Raw genomic sequence first — 19490 nt, 5'->3', positions numbered from 1 at the left:
CAGAAACACAAACATAAAGCACAGGTTTGACTTGGTTGTACCTTCAAGAGCCCCAGAGTGAAGGAGAACAGTTGCTGGGAGCTCAACGGTTAAAGAGTCACCACCTGCCCCGAGAGTGGTGAGCCCTCCTCCACTCCCCTGTCCAACTCCACCACACACGGGAGACCCGGACCCTTCATTCCCCAAAGCACAACCAGCACCAGAATGTCTTGCAATGAGAGACTTGACTGAAGGCCTGAGGATCAAATGGGGCATCACTGAAAAATAAACTAGGACGGGAGCCCCCAGGGCTCTGGAAGTGTTGACCGACCATGACCCCTCCTGCTACCTCTCTCCTGAACTCTCTCACCTACCTCCAGGTGCCGGGGACCCCCATTCCTACCCCCACTCCCAGTTTTTCCATGGCCCATGTTCAGGTCTCCTACCCCAGGCAAAGATGTGGCTGCTCTGGGAAGCAGCCTTTGATAGGAGTTTATGAAGTACTTAAAAACCTGAGTCTAACACAAAAGGCCACGTATTGCATGATCCCTGTTCACATGAAATCTCCAGAACAGACAAACCTGTAGATGTAGAAAGTGAATTGCCTGGTCAGCCGGAGCAGAGTAGGGAGGAATGACAATGAGTGCAGGGTTTCTTTCTGGGGTGATGAAAATGTTCTAAAATCAGATAGTGGTGATGGTTGCAGAATCCCGTGCATACTAAAATCCACCAAATTGCACATTTTAAATGGGTGCATTTTGGGACATGTGAATTATATCTTAGAAAAGCTGCTTTTTTTAAAAACAAAGCTCTGTCGGCGGTCTTCTTGTAGGCTCAGCACCTCTGTGAGAACAGGGAATGGATATAGTGACCCATGAACAACTAGGTTTGAACCCATCAGGTCCACTTGTACCTAGATTGTTTTCAAAAAATATACCTAAAATACTACAAATGCATTTTCTCTTCCTTATGATCTTAACCGCATTTTTCTTTTTTCTAGCTTAAATTACTATAAGAATACAGCATATAATACATATACATACAAAACACATGTAATCAACTGTTTATGTTATCAGTAAAGCTTCTGGTCAACAGCAGGCTATTAGTAGTTCAGTTTTTGGGGAGTCAAAAGTTCTACGTGAATTTTTGACTTGCAAGGGTGGGGGAGTCAGCACCTCTATCCCCTGTGTTGTTCAAGGGTCAGCTGTATTTGCTTTCCGTCTACAATCACGTGGAAAGTCACAGGGAGCTGCTCCTGCCAGAACAAGGGAGAATCTGCCCGGGGACAACCTCACGCTTCCCTTTGGGAGGAGGATCTGCGTCTGGCCTCACGGATGTGAGGAGGCAGGCCTACCTTCAGCGATGTAGTCAACGCAGTCGCCGGTGCTGGAGCAAACGGAAGCACCTGCAACCTAGACGAGCCCCGCCCTGCCTCGGGGAATTCACTGTGCGAGTGTGATGAAGGAATGGAGGAAGGGGTGAGGAGAAAGTGAAGGAATGATTGAGGAATGATTGACCTCACTTGCCAGGACACAGAGAGCCTGGAGAGCCCCTAGGATTCTACCTCTGACTTAGCGCCCTCTTCCCCAAGATCCCCGAAACTTCCAGGGGCCCTGCTGACCCACTGGCCCTGGGAACAGAGGGGGGTGGGGGGGCTGGATTAAGTCCCTGCACTTCCAAGGCTCCACTGCACTCCCTGAGGCTCCTTCGGAGTGACGGTGTGAAGACAAATGGGCACAAAAGCCTTGCCTTGCCAGCCCTGTGGGCCATTTTGCACCGCAGGCAGGAAATAAATGACTCAAATGTTCCTTTTGGCTCAGGCAGTTGTTGAAATGGGATTCCACTCTCAGCTGCCAAGGGCGGGGAGCGGAGGGGGAGAAGGGGGCGCGGTTCCTTCAGACCCCTCCCCGGTGGATCCTGGATGGAACCACACAAAGCTTCATACACCACTGTTTGTTTTACTAAGGGCAGGACGCTGCTGGTCAGGCTGCAGAGAATCAGCTCCCTGCAGGAGCAAAGAATCCCTCATTTCACGAGGAGCTTGGGGTGTCCGCAGCCTCTGAAAGGTTCCAGGACAGAGAGAGCCTTGTATAGGTTCTGGAATGCGCTCGGCCTTCCTGGTGGTTTGGAGGACCCAGGAGCTGCCCAGCAGGTGGCTTGCGAGGGACCTGGGTGGTGATGCCTGGCAGTGAGGGCCACCAGTTGCAGGGGAGGGGAGCTTGTCTCCTCTGGTTTGCTCAGAATCCAGTGATCTGGGGCGGGAGGATGAGGTGAGTGGGCAATGCCCGTGGACAACCCATAGCATGGGCAGGGGCCACGGAGAGGGTGGTGAAAACATTCTGGAGCTCCTCTGGTCTCCTCTGGGCTACGGAGCAGGGAGCTTGCGGAGGTGTCCTGTCCTGTCAGAGTCTCCGAGGCCTCATCTAGAGGCTGGACCTTGAGGACTGTAAAGAGTTAATGATAAAACATTTTGGGAGCACCTGCACCCCATACAGAGCACCAGGAGCACTTCCTTCCCAGCATTTAAATCACAGCCGGGCTGACCCAACCTACCTCCCCGGCCTCTCACAGGCTTCGGCTTTGGCACTCGGCTGCCGCTCCCTGAGCGTGGTCAGACCTCCCTGCCTCCGACTCTGCTCACTGGTCCCTGCTCCCCTGTCCCCTCGCATGGGAGGGGAGGGCCCACAGGTGGGCTGAGAGCTCAGGCAGCCTCCTGCGAGTCCTCCCACCCCCTGTAACTGGCCTCAGGGAAGTTACTCACCTTCTCTGTGTCTGCCGCCTCCTCTGCAAAAAGACGAGGCCACAAGCAGTTCCTCTACCAGAGGCTCCTTGGGAGGCTACAGGGAGATGCCTCAGGAGCGAAGCACTTGGAGCAACACGGGGCGGCGCAGGGCAAGCCTCAGGGCCTGCCACACGGCACGTACATCTCTAACTCGGCGCTGAAGTGTGTGGGAGACACCACACGTTCTGGAAGAAAAGTTCCTGACTTTTCAGGAGGTGCTCAGAAGAGTCCGTGCTTCCTTTCCCAGCTTTATTCTCTTAAAAGCCCTTCACTCCCTGAAATGCTCTTATTTCCTTGTCTGTCTCTATCCCCGCTGGAAAGCAAGCTCCAGGAGGCCTTGTCTTGCTCACGGTTGTCCACGGGGCCCGAGCAGAGCCGGACGCCAAGCGGACTCCCGATATGTTTTGAACGAACAAATGTGTAAAGGAGGTACCTCAACGCAAAGTACAGATCTGGCCTGCACTGGGGCTCTGGGCAAGCCTGGCGCCGTCAGCCGGGGCCCTGCTCCTGGGGCCAGAGCTCAGCTGGAGCAGGGACCGCTTCTCCCGAGCAGCGGTCTGTTCTGCGGAGGGGCTCAGAGCACAGACTGGAGCCACCAAAGAGGACCAGAATTCTAGGACCTCTGTCTCTTATCTATTGCTGTGGGACAAATTTCCCTGAAATTTAGTGGCTTAAAACAATTTTACCTTATCTCATAATTTTGTGGTTAGGAATTCATGCAGGTGCGGCTGGGCTGGGCGATTCTTCTCCACGTGGCATCAACTGAGGTCACTTGATGACAGCCAGCTGGCAGATGGGCTGGTCGAGAGGCTCCAGGACAGCTTCCCTCACAGTCTGGTAGCCTGATGGGATGTCTAGAAGGGGTGCTCGGCAGGGACTGTCTCCTGGAGTGCCTGCACCTGGTCTCTGCAGCACAGAAGCCCCATGGTGGTCAGACTTCCACATGTCAGCCCAGGGCTCCCAGAGGCTGCTCTAGAAGACTAAGGTAGATGCTGCAAGGCTACTTTTGACTCGGCCTTGAAAGTCACGTAGCATCACTTCCACCATGTTCTACTGGTAGCAAGCAAGTCACAGAGCTAGCCCAGGTTCAAGAGAAAGGGCAAGAAACTTCACAGGAGAGTGAATACCCTTGGGTGGCGGTGCAGGCATCGGGGGAACACGCTGGCACAGCCTCCCTCTGTGTGGGGCTGGGGGACAGAACCTGAAGTGAGGGCAGGGCCAGGAGAAGCTCAAGAGCCTCACTCCTTTGACTGGCTTTCCCAGGAACAAGAATCAAAGGACCACTGACTCCCAAAGAGTCCCAACCACCTGAACTTCCAGATGATTCCATATTCTATTTCAATACTTTGCCCAAGTCAACTACTCAAAAAAGATACCATGTTCCAAGCGTTCACAACCACCTATTGTATTTGTACATGCTTATGTGTTTCAGCCAGATCAGTAGCTGTACACCCGCTGGTGGGCCTGCAGACCTAAGTGTCAGTCACCCAGGCTCTTCAACCTTCAAATCCTTCAGCCACCGAAAAATGCCAGTCCCTGGGAAACCGAGCCTGAGAATTCAACAGTGGCTGTTTGTTCTGGAAACGTTATGAGCTATAGTTCAGGTGGGAGCAGTGCCATTCCCAGAGTGCTGCTGGTTGCTCCAACCCTGTACAGGGTGGACCTCAGACACAGCCCTCGGGGAGAGGCTGGTGGGCGGCTGGGACGCAGGCCACAGACCCCACCTTTTAGCAAAGACACAGCCTCCAGGGAGAAAGCGACAAGTGACCTCACAGATGTCAGGAATCCACATGGAAGCACTCACGCGCAGAACTGGTAACTCCCTGTAAAATGTTCCTCCTTCACAACAGAACTCTCTCAGGTGAAGATGAGCAGGCTTAATCAGAGAAACCTGGGCCCGAGCCCTAGCTGGATGACCCTGGAAAAGTCATGGAACCTCCCCGAATCTCCTTAGTAAAACGGAGGAGAATGTTGCTTGCCTCACCACTGGTAAAACTAAATGACGTGACACAGAAAGTACCTAGCACAGTGTGTGGCATTTGATAAGCATTCAGCAACTGAGTGTCTTAGATGTTGTTATGGGGTTGGTAACCCCAGCAGCTGCTGCCAACATCCGTCTCCTCGCCACTTCCCTGGCCCAGTGTAGATGAATCGCTCCAAATTGGCACTGACCAACAGACACATCATGTGAGCTAAATGTAGAGATTGCAATTTTCTAGCAAGCCCATTAAAAAAGATAAAAAGAAATGAGAAATTCATTTTGATAACATATTTTATTTAATCCAATCTATCAAAATGCTATTTCGATCCATAACCAGTATAAAATTATTACAAAATATTTTACATCCTTTTTTTAATATGAAATCTTTGAAATCAGCATATACTTACACTTATTTACAGCACATCTGAATTTGGACACATACCATTTCGGTGCTCAATGGCCACATGTGGCTATGCTGGGTCAGCCTACAGGATGGCACAGGTCCAGGAGAATAAGCTGGGTGGCCCTCCCTGTTCAGAGCTAAGCAGCCTGGATGTTGGCAGAAGTCTGGCCTGTCTTGAAGATGCAAGAGCCCTCCCCTCACAGCCCCCATCCCCAAGGATAATAACTATTTTTACAATACTCTCCAGCTGAGTTTGAAGAGAAGAAAAAGAAAGGCAAATTACCATGAAAACAAATGGTTTATTTTTCTTTATATCCATAGCAAATTAGGAACAATACATAATCATACAGAACCTTGCCTCTCCTAATGGAAAGCATACTCTTTATTTGTACAAATGAAAAAAAAAAAAAAAAAAACAAGCACCATGGCTTTGACTTGGAGCCAGCAAGGTCAGGGACCATCAGGACCCAGACAGGACACGGTGAAATGGATCATCTTCCACAGAAGGGAGTGCTGGGGTTGCCTGGAGATTCCCACCCAGAGAGGGGCCCAGGGAGCCACAGATAATGACAACTGAGGTTGCACTAATCTGGGCCAGCCCCTGGCTCTACAGACCTCTGGGCTCACCTGCATTCAGAGCTGAGCATGTAAATTTGGGCATAAAACATAGAAGTTAAGGTTTCGGGGTGGGGGTGGAGAAAAAAGCCCTAGAAGAGATGGAGGTTGAAGGAAACAGAGTGGTATAATGAAGAAACACCTTAATCCTCTGCCTCCTGCTAATGTCAAAGTAAGAAAAGATGTGAGATTTTAAAACAATGAAACTAGACCACTTCCTTACACCATACACAAAAATAAACTCAAAGCAGATTAAAGACCTAAATGTGAGACATGAAACCATAAAAATCCTAGAAGAGAGCACCGGCAGTACTCATTCTGACATCAGCTGTGGCAACATCTTTCTAGATCTGTCTCCTGAGGCAAGGGGATCAAAAACAAACTAGTGGGATGACATCAAAATAAAAACCTCTGCACAGCAAAGGAAAACATCAATAAAACAAAAAGACAACCTACTGAATGGGAGAAGATATTTGCAAATGATATATCCAATAGGAGGTAATATCCAAAATATATAAAGAGCTTATACAAAAAAAAAAAATCTAATCAAACAATGGGCAGAGGACCCAAACAGACATTACTCCAAAGAAGACAACTAGATGGCTGACAGACGCGTGAAAAGATGCTCAATATCACTCATCCTCAGGGAAATGCAAATCAAAACCACAATGAGCTATTACCTCACACCTGTTAGAATGGCTAAAGTCAAGAGAAGAAACAGCAAGTGTTGTGAGGATGTGGAGAAAAGGGAGCCCTCATGCACTGTTGCGGTGAACGCAAGCTGGTGCAGCCACTGCGGAAAACAGTGTGGAGGTGTCTCACCAAATTAAAAATAGAAATACTATATGATCCAGTAATTCCACCCCTGGGTATCCACCCAGGGAAAATGAAAACAGTAAAATATGAAAAAGACATACACACCTCTATATTTATTGCAGCATTATTTACAATAGCCAAGATATGGAAGTAGTCTAAGTGTCTACTGATAGATTACTTCTGGTAAAGAAAATGTGATATATATATATGTGCAATGGAATATTATATATATATTATGGCTGTATAATATTCCATTGCACATATATATAGAAATACTATGATATATATGTGCACATATACATGCAATGGAATATTATACAGCCATAAAAAAGGATGTGGTCATGCCACATGAGACAACATGGATGGATCTTATGCTAAGAGAAGCCAGACAGAGAAAGATAAATACCATATGACTCCACTTACAAACAGACTCTTAAAGAATGAATAAACAAAGAGTGGAATCAGAACTACAGAGTACAAACTGATGATTGCCTGAGGGGGTACAGAGATGGGCAAAACAGGCAAAGGGAAGAGGGAGCTACAGGCTTCCAGTTATGGAATGAGTAAGGCATGGGAGTAAGAAGTGCAGTGTAAGGAATACAGTCAATATTATAATAGTGATGTATGAGGACAGGTGGTACTCTTGTGGTGAGCAGAGCATAAGGTATAAACTTGTTGAATCACTAAGTTGTACACCTGAAATCAATATAACATGTGTCAACTCTACTCAAACTTAAAAAATTAAAATAAAAAAATGAAAAATAAAAACAATGGGACCCTGGAATGCCATTAAAAAAATAATCAAACGAAAAAAATTTTAAAATCCTTGGTAGAGATTTTTTTTAAGAGGTCTTCCTGGGGCACCTGGCTGGCTCAGTCAGTTAAATGTCTGCCTTCAGCTCAGGTCATGATCTCAGGGTCCTGGGATCCAGTCCTGAGTGGGCTCCCTGCTCAGTGGGGAGTCTGCTTCTCCCTCTTCCCACACCGCTTCCCACTGCTTGTGCTCTGGCTTTCACGCTTTCTCTCAAATAAATAAAAAATAATAATAATAAAATAAAAATTAAAAAAAATCTTAAAGAAAAAAAAAAAAGAAGAACAGATCTCCTGGAAACAGGAGACGGGCCCATTAACTGTGCATGATTCTTTCCAGACTTAGGAATCTCCGTTTGCCTGGACGGCACCTGGAAAGACAGGCTTAAGATGACATTTGGTCAGATGCCACTTGCCACAAAAGATGAAGAACTGAGTTTTACAAAGAGGGTTTTGTGGGAGCAGAAGAACAAGGGCAATTCTAAACCCATTTTTCTATTTGATCCTCAGCCTCTATAAAGTTTAACACCTCTGATGAAGAACAAAAAGCAAACTGAAACTCCATCTGCATAGAGGTCACTCTGAACATCTTTACCTTAAATGACACACAGAGACCAGGAAAAGACCAGGAAATGGACTGAAGGTACTCGAGTTCCAAATCTACTAATCCATTCCCATTTGTTTCATTTTCTGTTTATTTTTTCAATAAATTGGAGAGAATGTGCAGAAAGAATGGCCCCTGACTGAGCTAACTTTACTCTTCCCAGAGCTGAGAATGGACAGGCTGAGTTCCCAGATGCTAAAGACGGTTCTCCATCCATGACGCGGACGTCCAACACCGAAGGCTGGCTTCCTGCCTCGGGAGCAGTGGCTGCAGCTTCACTACCTCCTACATCTCGACATGACCACCACCGACACTCGGCGGGACAATCAGGTATTCAATACCTGTCATCAGCAGAAATATTGGGAGTTACACATTATTCTCTTAAACCTTCATGGTGGGTTCAGAATCAAGTTACTACTTCATGCATATTCATTTCTTTTGACTCCCACACAGGCCAGGTTTAGAGTTTTAATCCAATTTTTATTTTATTTATTTATTTTTATTATTACTTTTTTAATCCATTTTTTAATCTGGGATGAAAAATATACTTCTGTGTTCAATGATTTGAAACCTCCTCTGAGCCATCCGGGAATTAGACGGATTAAAAGCTTTAAGGAATATGAATATAAATGTGTGTGCTTGTGTGTATACATTGGTTCTGTTTGTTTCACTGTCCAGGGAGCATATCCATCAGTAATTATAAAGTTTATTCCCTCTGATGATCATGTAGGAGCAAATTAACCTAATAGTGGGCAAAAAAAAAAAAAAAAAGAATGTACGAAGTCAACACAACATGACACACAGCCACAAAAAAGGCTTCAGCACCCACTCTGGAGTGATAGTGTCCTTACTAGTGTTTGCCCCTCATTGCTTGGGAGAGCCCTCCCAAGGAGTTTTATCTGTGCTCATAAGCGGGTGAGTGTGGGCTCCAGGCAGCACACGAGAGCAAAGGAAGGACGTCCCCCTGGAAGAGTCTCTAAAGATATAAAACACAACACAAGACAAAAAGTGCAGTGAAATACCTTGAGCCCACCACCAGGTGGTCAAAGCAGTTTTTGGCTGCAGGTGTTGAATACGGAGGCCTGTGTGTCAATCAAGTGAGCAGAGCCATCCCCAGGAGGGACCTCCCCATACACATACCCTGCTTCTGGGTTTACATGGCGTGGTCAGCAGGGCTCGAGTGAGCCTCTTGAAACAGGAAGACACAACCCAGTGCATTCTCTGCAGCAGCCCGGAGACCCCCGGAGAGTGCTCTCCTTGATGCCCTGAGAAGTGGGGGCCTCAGTGTCCCTGCTTTCTTCCTCCTGACACATGCGACAGGGAGTTCCAAGGCTCAGGGGCTGCTCACTCCAGCTGGCAGCCTGGGAGTCTACTCTTCCTGCCTTCAGGAGCTCTTCTGCTCTGAGAAAACCAGCAAGGCCTCTCCAAGTCCACCGAGCAGGAGGCTGCAAGAAATAGCAAGAGGTTAGCTTTCTGGTCCCTTGAGTATGGAGGCTGCATACCCACTGAGCTGCCCAGTGCCCACCTGCAGCAGGGCAAGGGGTCCCTCATTCTGTGGTAGGGACCCTCTCATCCCCTGCCTAACCTGCCCTGCTGTCAGGTCGGGCCTGGTGATCCCAAGTAAATGTCAGCTGTGTGGCAGGAGGGGAGAGGGCTGCAAGGTGGGGTTGGAGCCTTTCCCCCTGGGAAGCAGGGGTGGTATCCCGCTCATCCTGACCCGGCACAGGAGACTGTACTCTAGCAAATGCTCTGCAGCAGATGCAGAGGGGACAGGGCTTCCCATACAGCTGCTAGGGGGCCTTTTTGCAGAGGAGGCTTGATGACAGGACGACACCATGCAGGTATCCATAATCTTACCGTGACTGAAGTGACAGTCTCTGCACCCTGCTACTTCACTGAGACTAACAGAACAGTTAGAGATGAAAATACTAACGGCAAATCATGAATTTCCCACCAGAGCAGAAAGAAATATAGTCAGCGATTTGAAAATGAAAAGGTAGAGTGGGAACACTGCAGACGGTGAGAAGGAGTTGACTATTTTAACATGCCTCTAATTAATTAATAAGATTTTATTTATTTATTTGACAGAGGGGAGATCCAAAGAGCACAAGCAGGGGGAGTGGCAGAGGAAGATTGCTGAGCAGAGAGCCCAATACAGGACTTGATCCCAGGACCCTGGGATCATGACCTGAGCCGAAGGCAGGTGCTTAACCGACTGAGCCACCCAGGCGTCCCCACATGCCTCACATTTAATACATCCAGAGGTCTGTACATTTTCTATCTTAAACTTCTCAGCAGACAATCTGCTGTCTGAATCCTCAAATTCTTCCCAAAAAGCACTTCTGGGGACTGGGCTGGGCCGTCACTGAAGGATTATGATGGGAGGTCCCTGGTGATAAAATGCTCTGGATCAGAGGTGCCAATGGCCTTTCGGTTCCATGTGTGCCTCCATCCATGTACCCACATGCAGCACACACACACCTAGGCCGTGGCGTCTTTACGGGTCCGACACACACCCAGGGCACCCAATATATGAGACACAGGGTGGCGTGAACATTCCCAGTGAGAAATGTCACCTATGTGAGTGACTCTGACATAAAGAAAACTTGTACCATTTACCTCGTTCAGCACAGGGATGAACTAAGTGTGAGACTATTAAAACAATAAAGTGAGTTCAAACTGTGGCTCAGGTGTTTACGAGCTACGTGACCCTGTGCATGCTATCCAGCTTTCGTCTCGTCTGTGCCACGGGAGACGGTCACAGCCAGCAATCTCTGTGAGGCTGGAAAGGGTATACATGAAGCCATCACCCCCACACTTGGCCTGTAATGGACAAGTGATAAAATATTATCCTATCGGCTAGCTGACTGTCCTCCCAGGGCAGCAGTGTCTTCCTCACTGGCCCTCAGAGCTGGCTTCCTGATGCTGCTTGAAGACTTCACCTGGGGGGCACATCCCACTGCGCAAAGGGTTCAAGCCGGTGTCGATGGGCTTCTGACTCATGGAAGACCCTGGGCACACGGTTCCTCCCTCCAGGGGGAAGTCCTTCCTCAGGCTGACCCAACAGCTGCTTTTTACAACCTTGCCTGTGAGTCCCAGTTCTGCCTTTTAGAACAACAGAGAACAAATCTACTCCCTTCCCCCTGTCAACCCTAGAGAGGGAAAAGCGCCTAAACCACCATCATCTCCTCTCCCTGGTGACTACAGGCCTCTGGGTGAGAGCAGGGGCACTCGTTAGGTAGACAGTCACTGGGGGACGGGGCCAGGAGGGTGTCCCACCCCCCAGGGAGGGGAACAGCTGGGATGGAAAGGTGAGAGCATGAGGGGGATGGATGCCTGGTCTCCAAAGCTCCAAGTTGGAATGTACTTTCTTCTTTGCCCAGAAATACTATGAATAGTGGCAATAAGTCCATAAATTCTCTTTAATGCACATTTAACTCATAACAATGCAACTGAAATTAGCATTTACGTTAGAGGTGAAACAAATGCCCGAGGACCTTCCTAGATCTATAATCATCGTTTAAAGGATTGCTTCTGTAAGAAACTGGGGTCCAAGTTCCAGAAGGCCATATGTGGAAACATGACCCATTTGTGCTGGTGCCTGGTCTAATTCAGGGACATCTCTTTGGATGAAGACGTAACTGAACGGGAAGCCATTCTTTTGGTCCAGAGGCTCAGCCCTGAACGCCAGGCTTTTCCTTTTACACAGATCTTACTGTTCCTTTCAACATCCCTTAAAGAACACACACACACACACACACACACACACACACACACACACACACACACGTCTTCTTAACACCCCCCACCCCCACCCGCACCCCCCAGGCAAGTTCAGAGTCACTGTGACCTGGCGCACAGGCTGCACGGGCCTTTGGCCTTGGGAGGGGCTTATTTCTGCAAATGTAACGGGGGGCTCAGTCATTTCTGCAGCTTCCAGTAATCCTCCGCAGTCACCAGGGAGAAGAATAGCCTACGGGCTGGCTCGTTGCCCCTTCTCCCCCCACGGCCTTAGAACAATGCCGAAGTGTAATAACCTTGCATTTCATCCGCTGGGCTTAGCTATTTCATGAAACACCAAAGCAGCTTAGTGAATGCTCAGAAGGAAACAAACCTTGGTTCAAGTTTACTGGTAAGAGAGCCAGGGAGGTAAGCTTTGATGTTGTTTTCTAAAAAGCAGGAGAAGCTGACACAGGGCACAGGAATCTTAATAGCATTACAACTATTTAAGTCAGGGCCTCACTGAACTGTTGGCAAATCTTGTAATCCCCATCATTCCTGAAGTCAACACACTTCATGCAACGAAGGCATACGCACCAGATTGTAGACCTTACCCAGCCAGAAACATCCATCACTAGCTTCTCTTTGGGTTAGGGGTGGGATGGGGTGGGGTTTCAGGGTCCCTCCAGTCTTTGCCCATCAGAAGAGGCCTCAACTGTACATTCATTACTGTGCTCATTCAAGCACCTACTGACCCCATGAGATGGGGCAGAGCCTGTACCCTTTTCTGGCTGGGGGCCCAGCACTACATGCAGCGCCTAATAAATATTTTTTCCATGAATGATGATGAATTCTTATCCTTGCTCCCCCTGCTCCCATCCATGTTCCAAACTATTTTGGCTTTTTTTCTTTTCCACGAAAAGCTATTTGCCTAATGTGCCACTCCCTTGGAGGCTTGCTGAGGGGGACAGTTCACAATTTGATAAATTACTCTGTGTGGAGAGGTGATGAGGGACAGTTCTCTAGAAGGCCCTTCTTAGCATTTTAGAGTTTTTGCATTTTTTAACGAAAATGGAAAACTGATCAATTTCCATCACTGTGATCCTAGCTGCACTCTGGGGTGTGTTGGGGGGAGTAGTACTTCCTTCACCCCTGAATTCACTCTTCCTATAAAGAGGCTTGGGCAGTCTCTGTGCAGTGTCTGAAAATAAAGGCAGAAGATATCATGTGTGGGAGGCTTGTGCTAAGATCCAGCATGTTGGTAACTCATGATCAATGGCGGGCTCCGTAAACGATCAGCAAAGGCAAAGGCGAGAAGGGATCACAGAATCCTCAGAACAAAGAGGTTGTGTTTGGATTATTTGTTTTCTCTTCTTGTATCTAAGTACTTGCAAAGGTAAGAGTCTCTCCTATTCTAAAAAGGATTCAAAGAAGGGGCACCCACAACTAATTCTACTCCACAGGGACATTGCTCACGGTTCAGAATTTTTTCTTTTGTATGTGTTGGATCCGCTTTGCTGAAATTCTGGAATAGAGGAGTACATATTGATATATAACATGAAACTCTGTTGGTTAAAAGTGAATAATTAAATATTCATCTGGGTATTTAAATTCTGGGCTTGCAACAGATTGTTTTTATAATAAAAACAAGATAATTTGTCAGATAAGAGCAATTGCTTTTAAGAAAAGACTTTAAAAAGTTGACCAACATTGGTACTTAGGTTTATAAGTTTTCTCGGTATGGGATGTAGAAGACTGGCCACTCATTTATTCAGTCCTTAGGGCTAGGCGGTGAGCCACACAAGTACATGAGTGTGGTTCCCCTCCTGGAGGAGCTCACAGCCACAGGAAGATGAGGTGTGCACATCTACCTGTCACTTAGCATGGTGTGTGCTGCACACAGAGAGGGTGGGAGGGGCTTCTAAGAACCAGACACACGGGCTGACCAAATCTCTAACTCAGGAGATAAGCAAGCTGCTAAGTCTTGCCGAAATTTTAAATGGCATTTTCTTCACTAACCACCACAAAACTTTACATCCCTGATTCCCAACTGGGGTAGTTCTGCTCCCAAGGGGAGCAGGTGCTATTGGCATCCAGTGGGATAGGGCTCAGGTTTGCATCTAATAACCCTACAAGGCATAGGACAACCCCCCTACAACAAATTATCTGGCCCCAAATATCAACAGTGCTGAGGTGAAAAACCCTACTTCAGATGATGATGTTTCGTGCAGCTAAGCTGCCAGCCAACCCCCCCACACCCCCAGAAGGTAGATAATGACACGTCATGCACTCATTTCCTGGATGGTTGACCTCGCTGGGGCCACACACTGTGTCTGTAGCCTCAGAGCCCACCAAACACCTTTTGTGAAATGAATGAATGTATGTGCAAATGGAGGCTCTCAGACGTAGCTGATACAGGGTCGTCTGGTCTCAGCCGGCCTGGTGTGGTGGAGGCTGCGCTGACTTCAAGAGTCCATGTCCTCGTAAGGGGGCAGTCTCTATTCCAGCAGCTGGGGCCATGTGGAAGTACAGGCCCAAAGTAGCCATTGTTCCATATTTTCAAAAGAATCTGGAAACCTGGACCTTTATGGGGAAATCACCTGACTTCTCAACGTCAACCAATTTAAAATTTGCAAACCAAACAAGAAACAACGACGATACAGGCAAACACAGGAGGTCCCAACAAAACAGTTCTGCAGTCCCTGCCCTTTGTGACTTCTGATCAGTTCTAAGCTCCCGCAAGACAGAAGGCAGCCCTGCTGGCGCCCAGGCTCTGAGAGCCGGTCAGCCAGGCTCAGCTTGAGCACACCAGTCTGTGGACAGTGCAGACTAGTTCTGTGCAAAAGACAGGAAATCTGAAATACAGCCTGACACTCCTCCTCTGGTGGTTCACTTTGTGGTTGGAAAATTCTTTGGGGCTGAAAACACACCATCCTTAAACTCAAGAGTTCTCAAAAATCAGGAAATTCCAAAGTCAAGGTTCCTTTTGCAATAATCACACATGCTGTTTCCTTGATTTGGGTACACACAGGCTTTCTTTCCATTTTGTTCAGGGCATACCCATCAAGTTCACAGGACATGAAAGAGCCTGCAGGCTTGGCCTCTTACAGACTGCTGCTGTGATAGTCAGCCTTAGCATTTCCTCCCTGCTGGAGGAATCTCACTCCTCTATTTCTCACACTCGGCTCAACACCTGGGTTTTTAAAATTCATTCTGAAATTCTGTACAAAATACAGTAGTCGGAAGTTTACTTGTAAGAAAGAAAAACACCATCAAGAATTTAGACTCCTGCTATGTAGGTGAAGACATTGACATTTGGGGACAAGTCTCAAGAATGTATCAGGATATCTTGGCAGCTGGGCTTCTGGACGTCACCCACTGTGGGCGTCATGCCTTCCTGGAAGGACAGGTGCAGGGGAAGAAGTGGGGAGCATGGAATTAGCTCCCTTCCCCACAGCCGCAGCTCCGGTTCCAAATCACCAACACTCACCATTGGCACCTCCTGCCTCTCTATCCTTCCTGGTCTTCCCGGGGCCAGAAGGCCCAAATCCTCTTCCACCCGCAGCCTTGCTAAGCCTCTCTATTCTGCATAAGGTCCAGTTCAAGCCAGTTCCAAAGCCTTCCTGATGGCCCATCCTCTCTCCTTCCTTCAGCCCTCACATTTGCTGTGCATTCAAACCATGACTGTCTTATCCCACAAATTATCTTTATGATTTCCCTGCCCCTTCCCCTCCTTGAGCGCTGACATGTCTTTGCATGCAGCAGTCACACAATAAATACTTTTAGCTAACGGACAGAATTATAGTTTATGGTATTAACTAAGACAATGAGATCTTTTTTCTATAATCATTCCACTGGACATTCTGAGTTCACCATGTCAGACCCTCAACAAGAAATAGAGCTGTCTTGTCCTGAGTAATGCTCCTTCTGTGTTGCTGTCGAATTATCTAGAAGTTCTTTATAGATGATCATACTGGGGGGAGAAGAACACAAGGCCAATTTCTCTTATATCTCCATTATGACCCACTTCTACCTAGACACTGTCTATACTGTGGGTAAATCCTTGGTGTTTGCCAAGTCAGGTTTAAGGAGGAACAGTAAGGTTATGGGGTCTTGGGCACACACAGGTCTGGTTTTGAATCCTTGTCTAGTCATAGTAGCTATAAAATCTTGGAAACATCACATAATATATATAAAACTAGGAGTTCACCAACAGTGCTTATACTTGTGTGGATAAGTAGCTGAAAGGTGTGTGGGTGATGTTCTATTTCTTAATCTGGATGCTGGTTATAGTAGGTTCGGTATAATCAGTTTGTGAAAATTCATCAAGGTGCATATTCATGACATATGCACTTCTCAGAATGTATATTTACAGGTCAATAAAATATATATCCCAAAAACCCATTCTTCAACATTTAAGAGGGAAAAAAAAATAGTATCCTGATAAAACCCAAACAATGAATTTGCTTTTCCTCTCTCTGTGCCAAAGACTTACCATCCCACCGTTGCATTGGTCAGGATCATATCAAACAGCAATACTGACAAAACAGCTGTGATGACCTGCAGAAATAATTTCAACAAAAGGGCATCAGAGCAGCAGGACTTCGGTAACCTTCTCCGGAGCCCTTGTTTACAAGCTGAATTCATGTTAGTTCAGATTCCAGACGTCACTTGTTTTTACTTCATGTCCTTTTCCCCACACACTTGCTAGGCCCTGTATTTAGTGCTTCCTCTGAGCTAAGCATTTGGTGGAGAAAATGCTAAGTCCTAGTCTATTTGGGAGGTGAATATCTTCATAGAAACACAACTTACAAACTCTTCAAAAGAGGAGGCACACAGCCAGCATCTCACCCATCTCTCTCCAGGGCAGGCGGAGAATAAGAATATGCATTTCCATCTTGTCTTTATGTGCATAAATAATCCCCAAACCCAGTTCTGCTCATTGATCTGTTCCCACATCCTCCAGCTAAAAACTTAGCTGTCACCTTGCCTTTGCTCACAGCACCATCTCTCCCTCTGTCCCAATGCCCCTGTTTTTCTGGCCCATAAGTTCTAAGAAACCAGGTGCTGCCTGGGGGAGGGAACAATTAAATCATTAATTAATTATTTGCAGGGGCACCTGGCTGGCTCAGTTAGAGGAGCGTGTGACTCTTGATCTCAGAGTCATGAGTTTGAGCTCCACATTGGGTGCCGAGATTACTAAAAAAATAAATAAATTTTAAAAAATTATTTGCAAATTCCTAGAAGCCAAAAGAGGGAAGAGGTTATCCCTGCATCTCTCAGAGCTAGAAATGACAGAAAAGTCTCTTAGGAATGGCATTAAAGGGACTCACACTCCCATAGTATCACTAAACGGTTGGCACAAAGAGTGTAGTGTGTGTGAACCAAAGACCCAACTCTGTCACCACTTGGAATGCCTGCTCAGGAAAAGATGTTTTTTCCCCAGAATTCTGTATTCTAAAATGCGAGTTGGCTTCCATTGGGAAGGTGAGTCTAAGGACGTGCTTTCTTGCAGTGAGAAGGAGCAGGGGGTCATCATGGAATGGGTCCCTCAGGCTGGACACCCTGGGAAATGTGAAATGCCACCTCACTCAAGGGGACTCATGCTGTCCTAGAGGCCTCTCTTAGGGTCTCCAAGCTGGGAATCAGGCAGCAAGCAGGTGGCCAGAAGGAAGGAGTACATTTAATCAGTCTCACCCTCATTCATTTACCATTTCAAAAAAAAGTCTGCAAATATTTTTTTTTTAAAGTCTGCAAATATAAACCAGGAATCTTCAGTACAGAAACTCTGTGAGGCTGTAGAACCTGTGTAATTTACCCACTTGAGGTCCCTCTCTCTTTGCTTCTTTTACTGATTTACAGCAAAAAAACATGACAGCAAAACAGACCTGTGTTTTCTTCAGGAACAAGAATGAGGTGGCGACCAGGTCAGTGAGACAATTGCAAAGCAAAACCCAAAGAACGTGCATGGAGAAAGAGGTTTATCAAAGTGCTGGGGGTGGGGGTGTGGGGCAGGTATCTTCAACAACAGGGTGAGTGGCAGCTGTTCTTCTCCTATCCTCCCCCATTTCGTTTAACATTATACTTAGGACCTTCGCATCTATGGTCATAACTGAAGGGATCTCAAAATTTTATTAGCTTTCCATGCAACTGTCGGGTTTTGGGAACAACGTTATACCGACCACATCAAGTTAGTGCATCCGCTTCCCTGCTTACCTTCCTAATAAAGGATGAAGGTGATCTTTACTGAGGATGTTAACTCTGACTTGAATACTTTGGACCTGGATGGACCTTCTAGTTGGGGCTGGCCTTTAACAGCCACTGTCTTAACCGAATCTTCCATTTTCCTTGATTCAAATCTGTCATTTTCACTTTCCAAAAACGTCTTTCATCTAGGTTTTCTAATTCATTCACATTTCGCTATTTGGAAAGCAATACTATTTTTTCTCATTTGCACCCATGTTTGTTACCTTATGTTTTATTCTTATTTTTATTGTCATTTTCTTTTTTATTTTTCCTTCCTTAGTCTTAACCAAAGTTAAGTTTGTTAATCCCTCTTTACTTTTGCTGCTTCTTGGATATTTCCTGGGATGGAGCCAATGGGGATTTCTTAGAACCGCTGAAATAGGCTCGGTTCTGATGGATGGCCGTGATGTTGGCAGCTTGGCGCAACGGAACACCTCACTAAATTGATGAAGGGTTCAACTGGCCTTTCCTCATTCTTCACCATTGTTTTTAGGCCCTTTGCCCCTTTATACCAGCTTTTCAAGGCCTTCTCTGATGGACTCATTCCTTATTCTCTGATTGAATCTCTCCACAGCTTCCATCTAGCGTGTGAGGCCTCCACCCCCCACACACTCTGGAGTCCTCACAGCCTGGGACGCGTGCCTCCCTTCCTCTGTGCACTTCTTTAGCTCAGGACTAATCCTGTCTGCCATGAGATAGACAACTGGCCTGCTTATTCCTATTAACTGCACCTTTTGCCAAGAAAAACACATCTTAAAACTTCCAAACCAGCCCTTACTTGAAAGTAAGATTGGTTTAGGAGCCACACTGGTGCCTTTGCCATGTGCTGCTTCCTGGAAATGTTTGTACAGTCTCTTGCTTTTCTCCTGAGGCACTTTTTCAAACTTTTCTAAAGTTTTATCTCTCAATGAGCACATTTTCTGCTGGCTGAGACACTCACTAAAATTTCACAAATAGGTGTGTCTTACTGCTATAGTGAATGTATAGTGAAGTTGTCTACACTACAGAGCTACTGTGAAGTTCAACGGACCACTTTGTGATCTATTCAGTTAGGAACCATTAGGCTTCTATCATAGGCTTCTCTACTTTTTTTTTGCTTCCATTGCCAGCTCAAGCAGTCAGCATTAGAGGCATTTTCTCCCTCCCTCCCTCCCTCCGTCTCTCTCTCTCTCTCTCTCTCTCTCTCACACACACACACACACACACACACACACACACACTCACTCATCAAAGCTCTGCCTCTTCACAAAAGTCATTGCCGAAGATGGGATTAGTAGCAGCCAGCAACGCCTCACCAAGAGGCAGACACTGGGCAGTCAGCCAGGCCAACTTGCCCACTAAGTGACTTGCACCCACACACCAACCTCACCATGTGTGAGGTTCAAATTCATGCCTCAGCAAAGTGAAAGATTTCTATATGCCATGGGCCATCAAGGCTGCTCAAGAATCCTCCAAAGTGGGAATGATACACCTGCTCATGCCAAGGGTCCATTCCACTTCCAGTTCCACCAAGGAACAAACAAAAGCCAGAAGT

General features: G+C 46.9%; 1 protein-coding gene across 4 annotated transcripts in view; it reads right to left on the bottom strand.

The window, feature by feature from the left end:
* Nucleotides 1–5089: 5089 nt before the first annotated feature.
* TMEM241 (transmembrane protein 241) overlaps nucleotides 5090–19490 on the bottom strand; it is a 113352-nt gene continuing 98951 nt past the window's right edge. For 3 of the 4 annotated variants that reach the window (XM_055324174.1, XM_055324171.1, XM_055324172.1), the window contains 2 exons: nucleotides 16206–16270; nucleotides 8450–9435 (listed from right to left, as the gene is read on the bottom strand). In XM_055324174.1, the coding sequence (XP_055180149.1) occupies nucleotides 16236–16270 (35 nt within the window). In that variant the 3' untranslated portion in view covers nucleotides 8450–9435; nucleotides 16206–16235. Of the gene's footprint in view, nucleotides 8332–8449; nucleotides 9436–16205; nucleotides 16271–19490 lie in introns of those variants that run through there. The other variant, XR_008664248.1, reaches the window with a different exon arrangement.

The sequence above is a fragment of the Nyctereutes procyonoides genome, unplaced genomic scaffold (genome assembly GCF_905146905.1).
Source record: "Nyctereutes procyonoides isolate TBG_1078 unplaced genomic scaffold, NYPRO_anot_genome, whole genome shotgun sequence".
In the NCBI taxonomy this organism is placed as follows: domain Eukaryota; kingdom Metazoa; phylum Chordata; class Mammalia; order Carnivora; family Canidae; genus Nyctereutes; species Nyctereutes procyonoides.
Note: the sequence above shows the minus strand (reverse complement) of the source record. Positions and strands in the feature narration are given on the sequence as shown.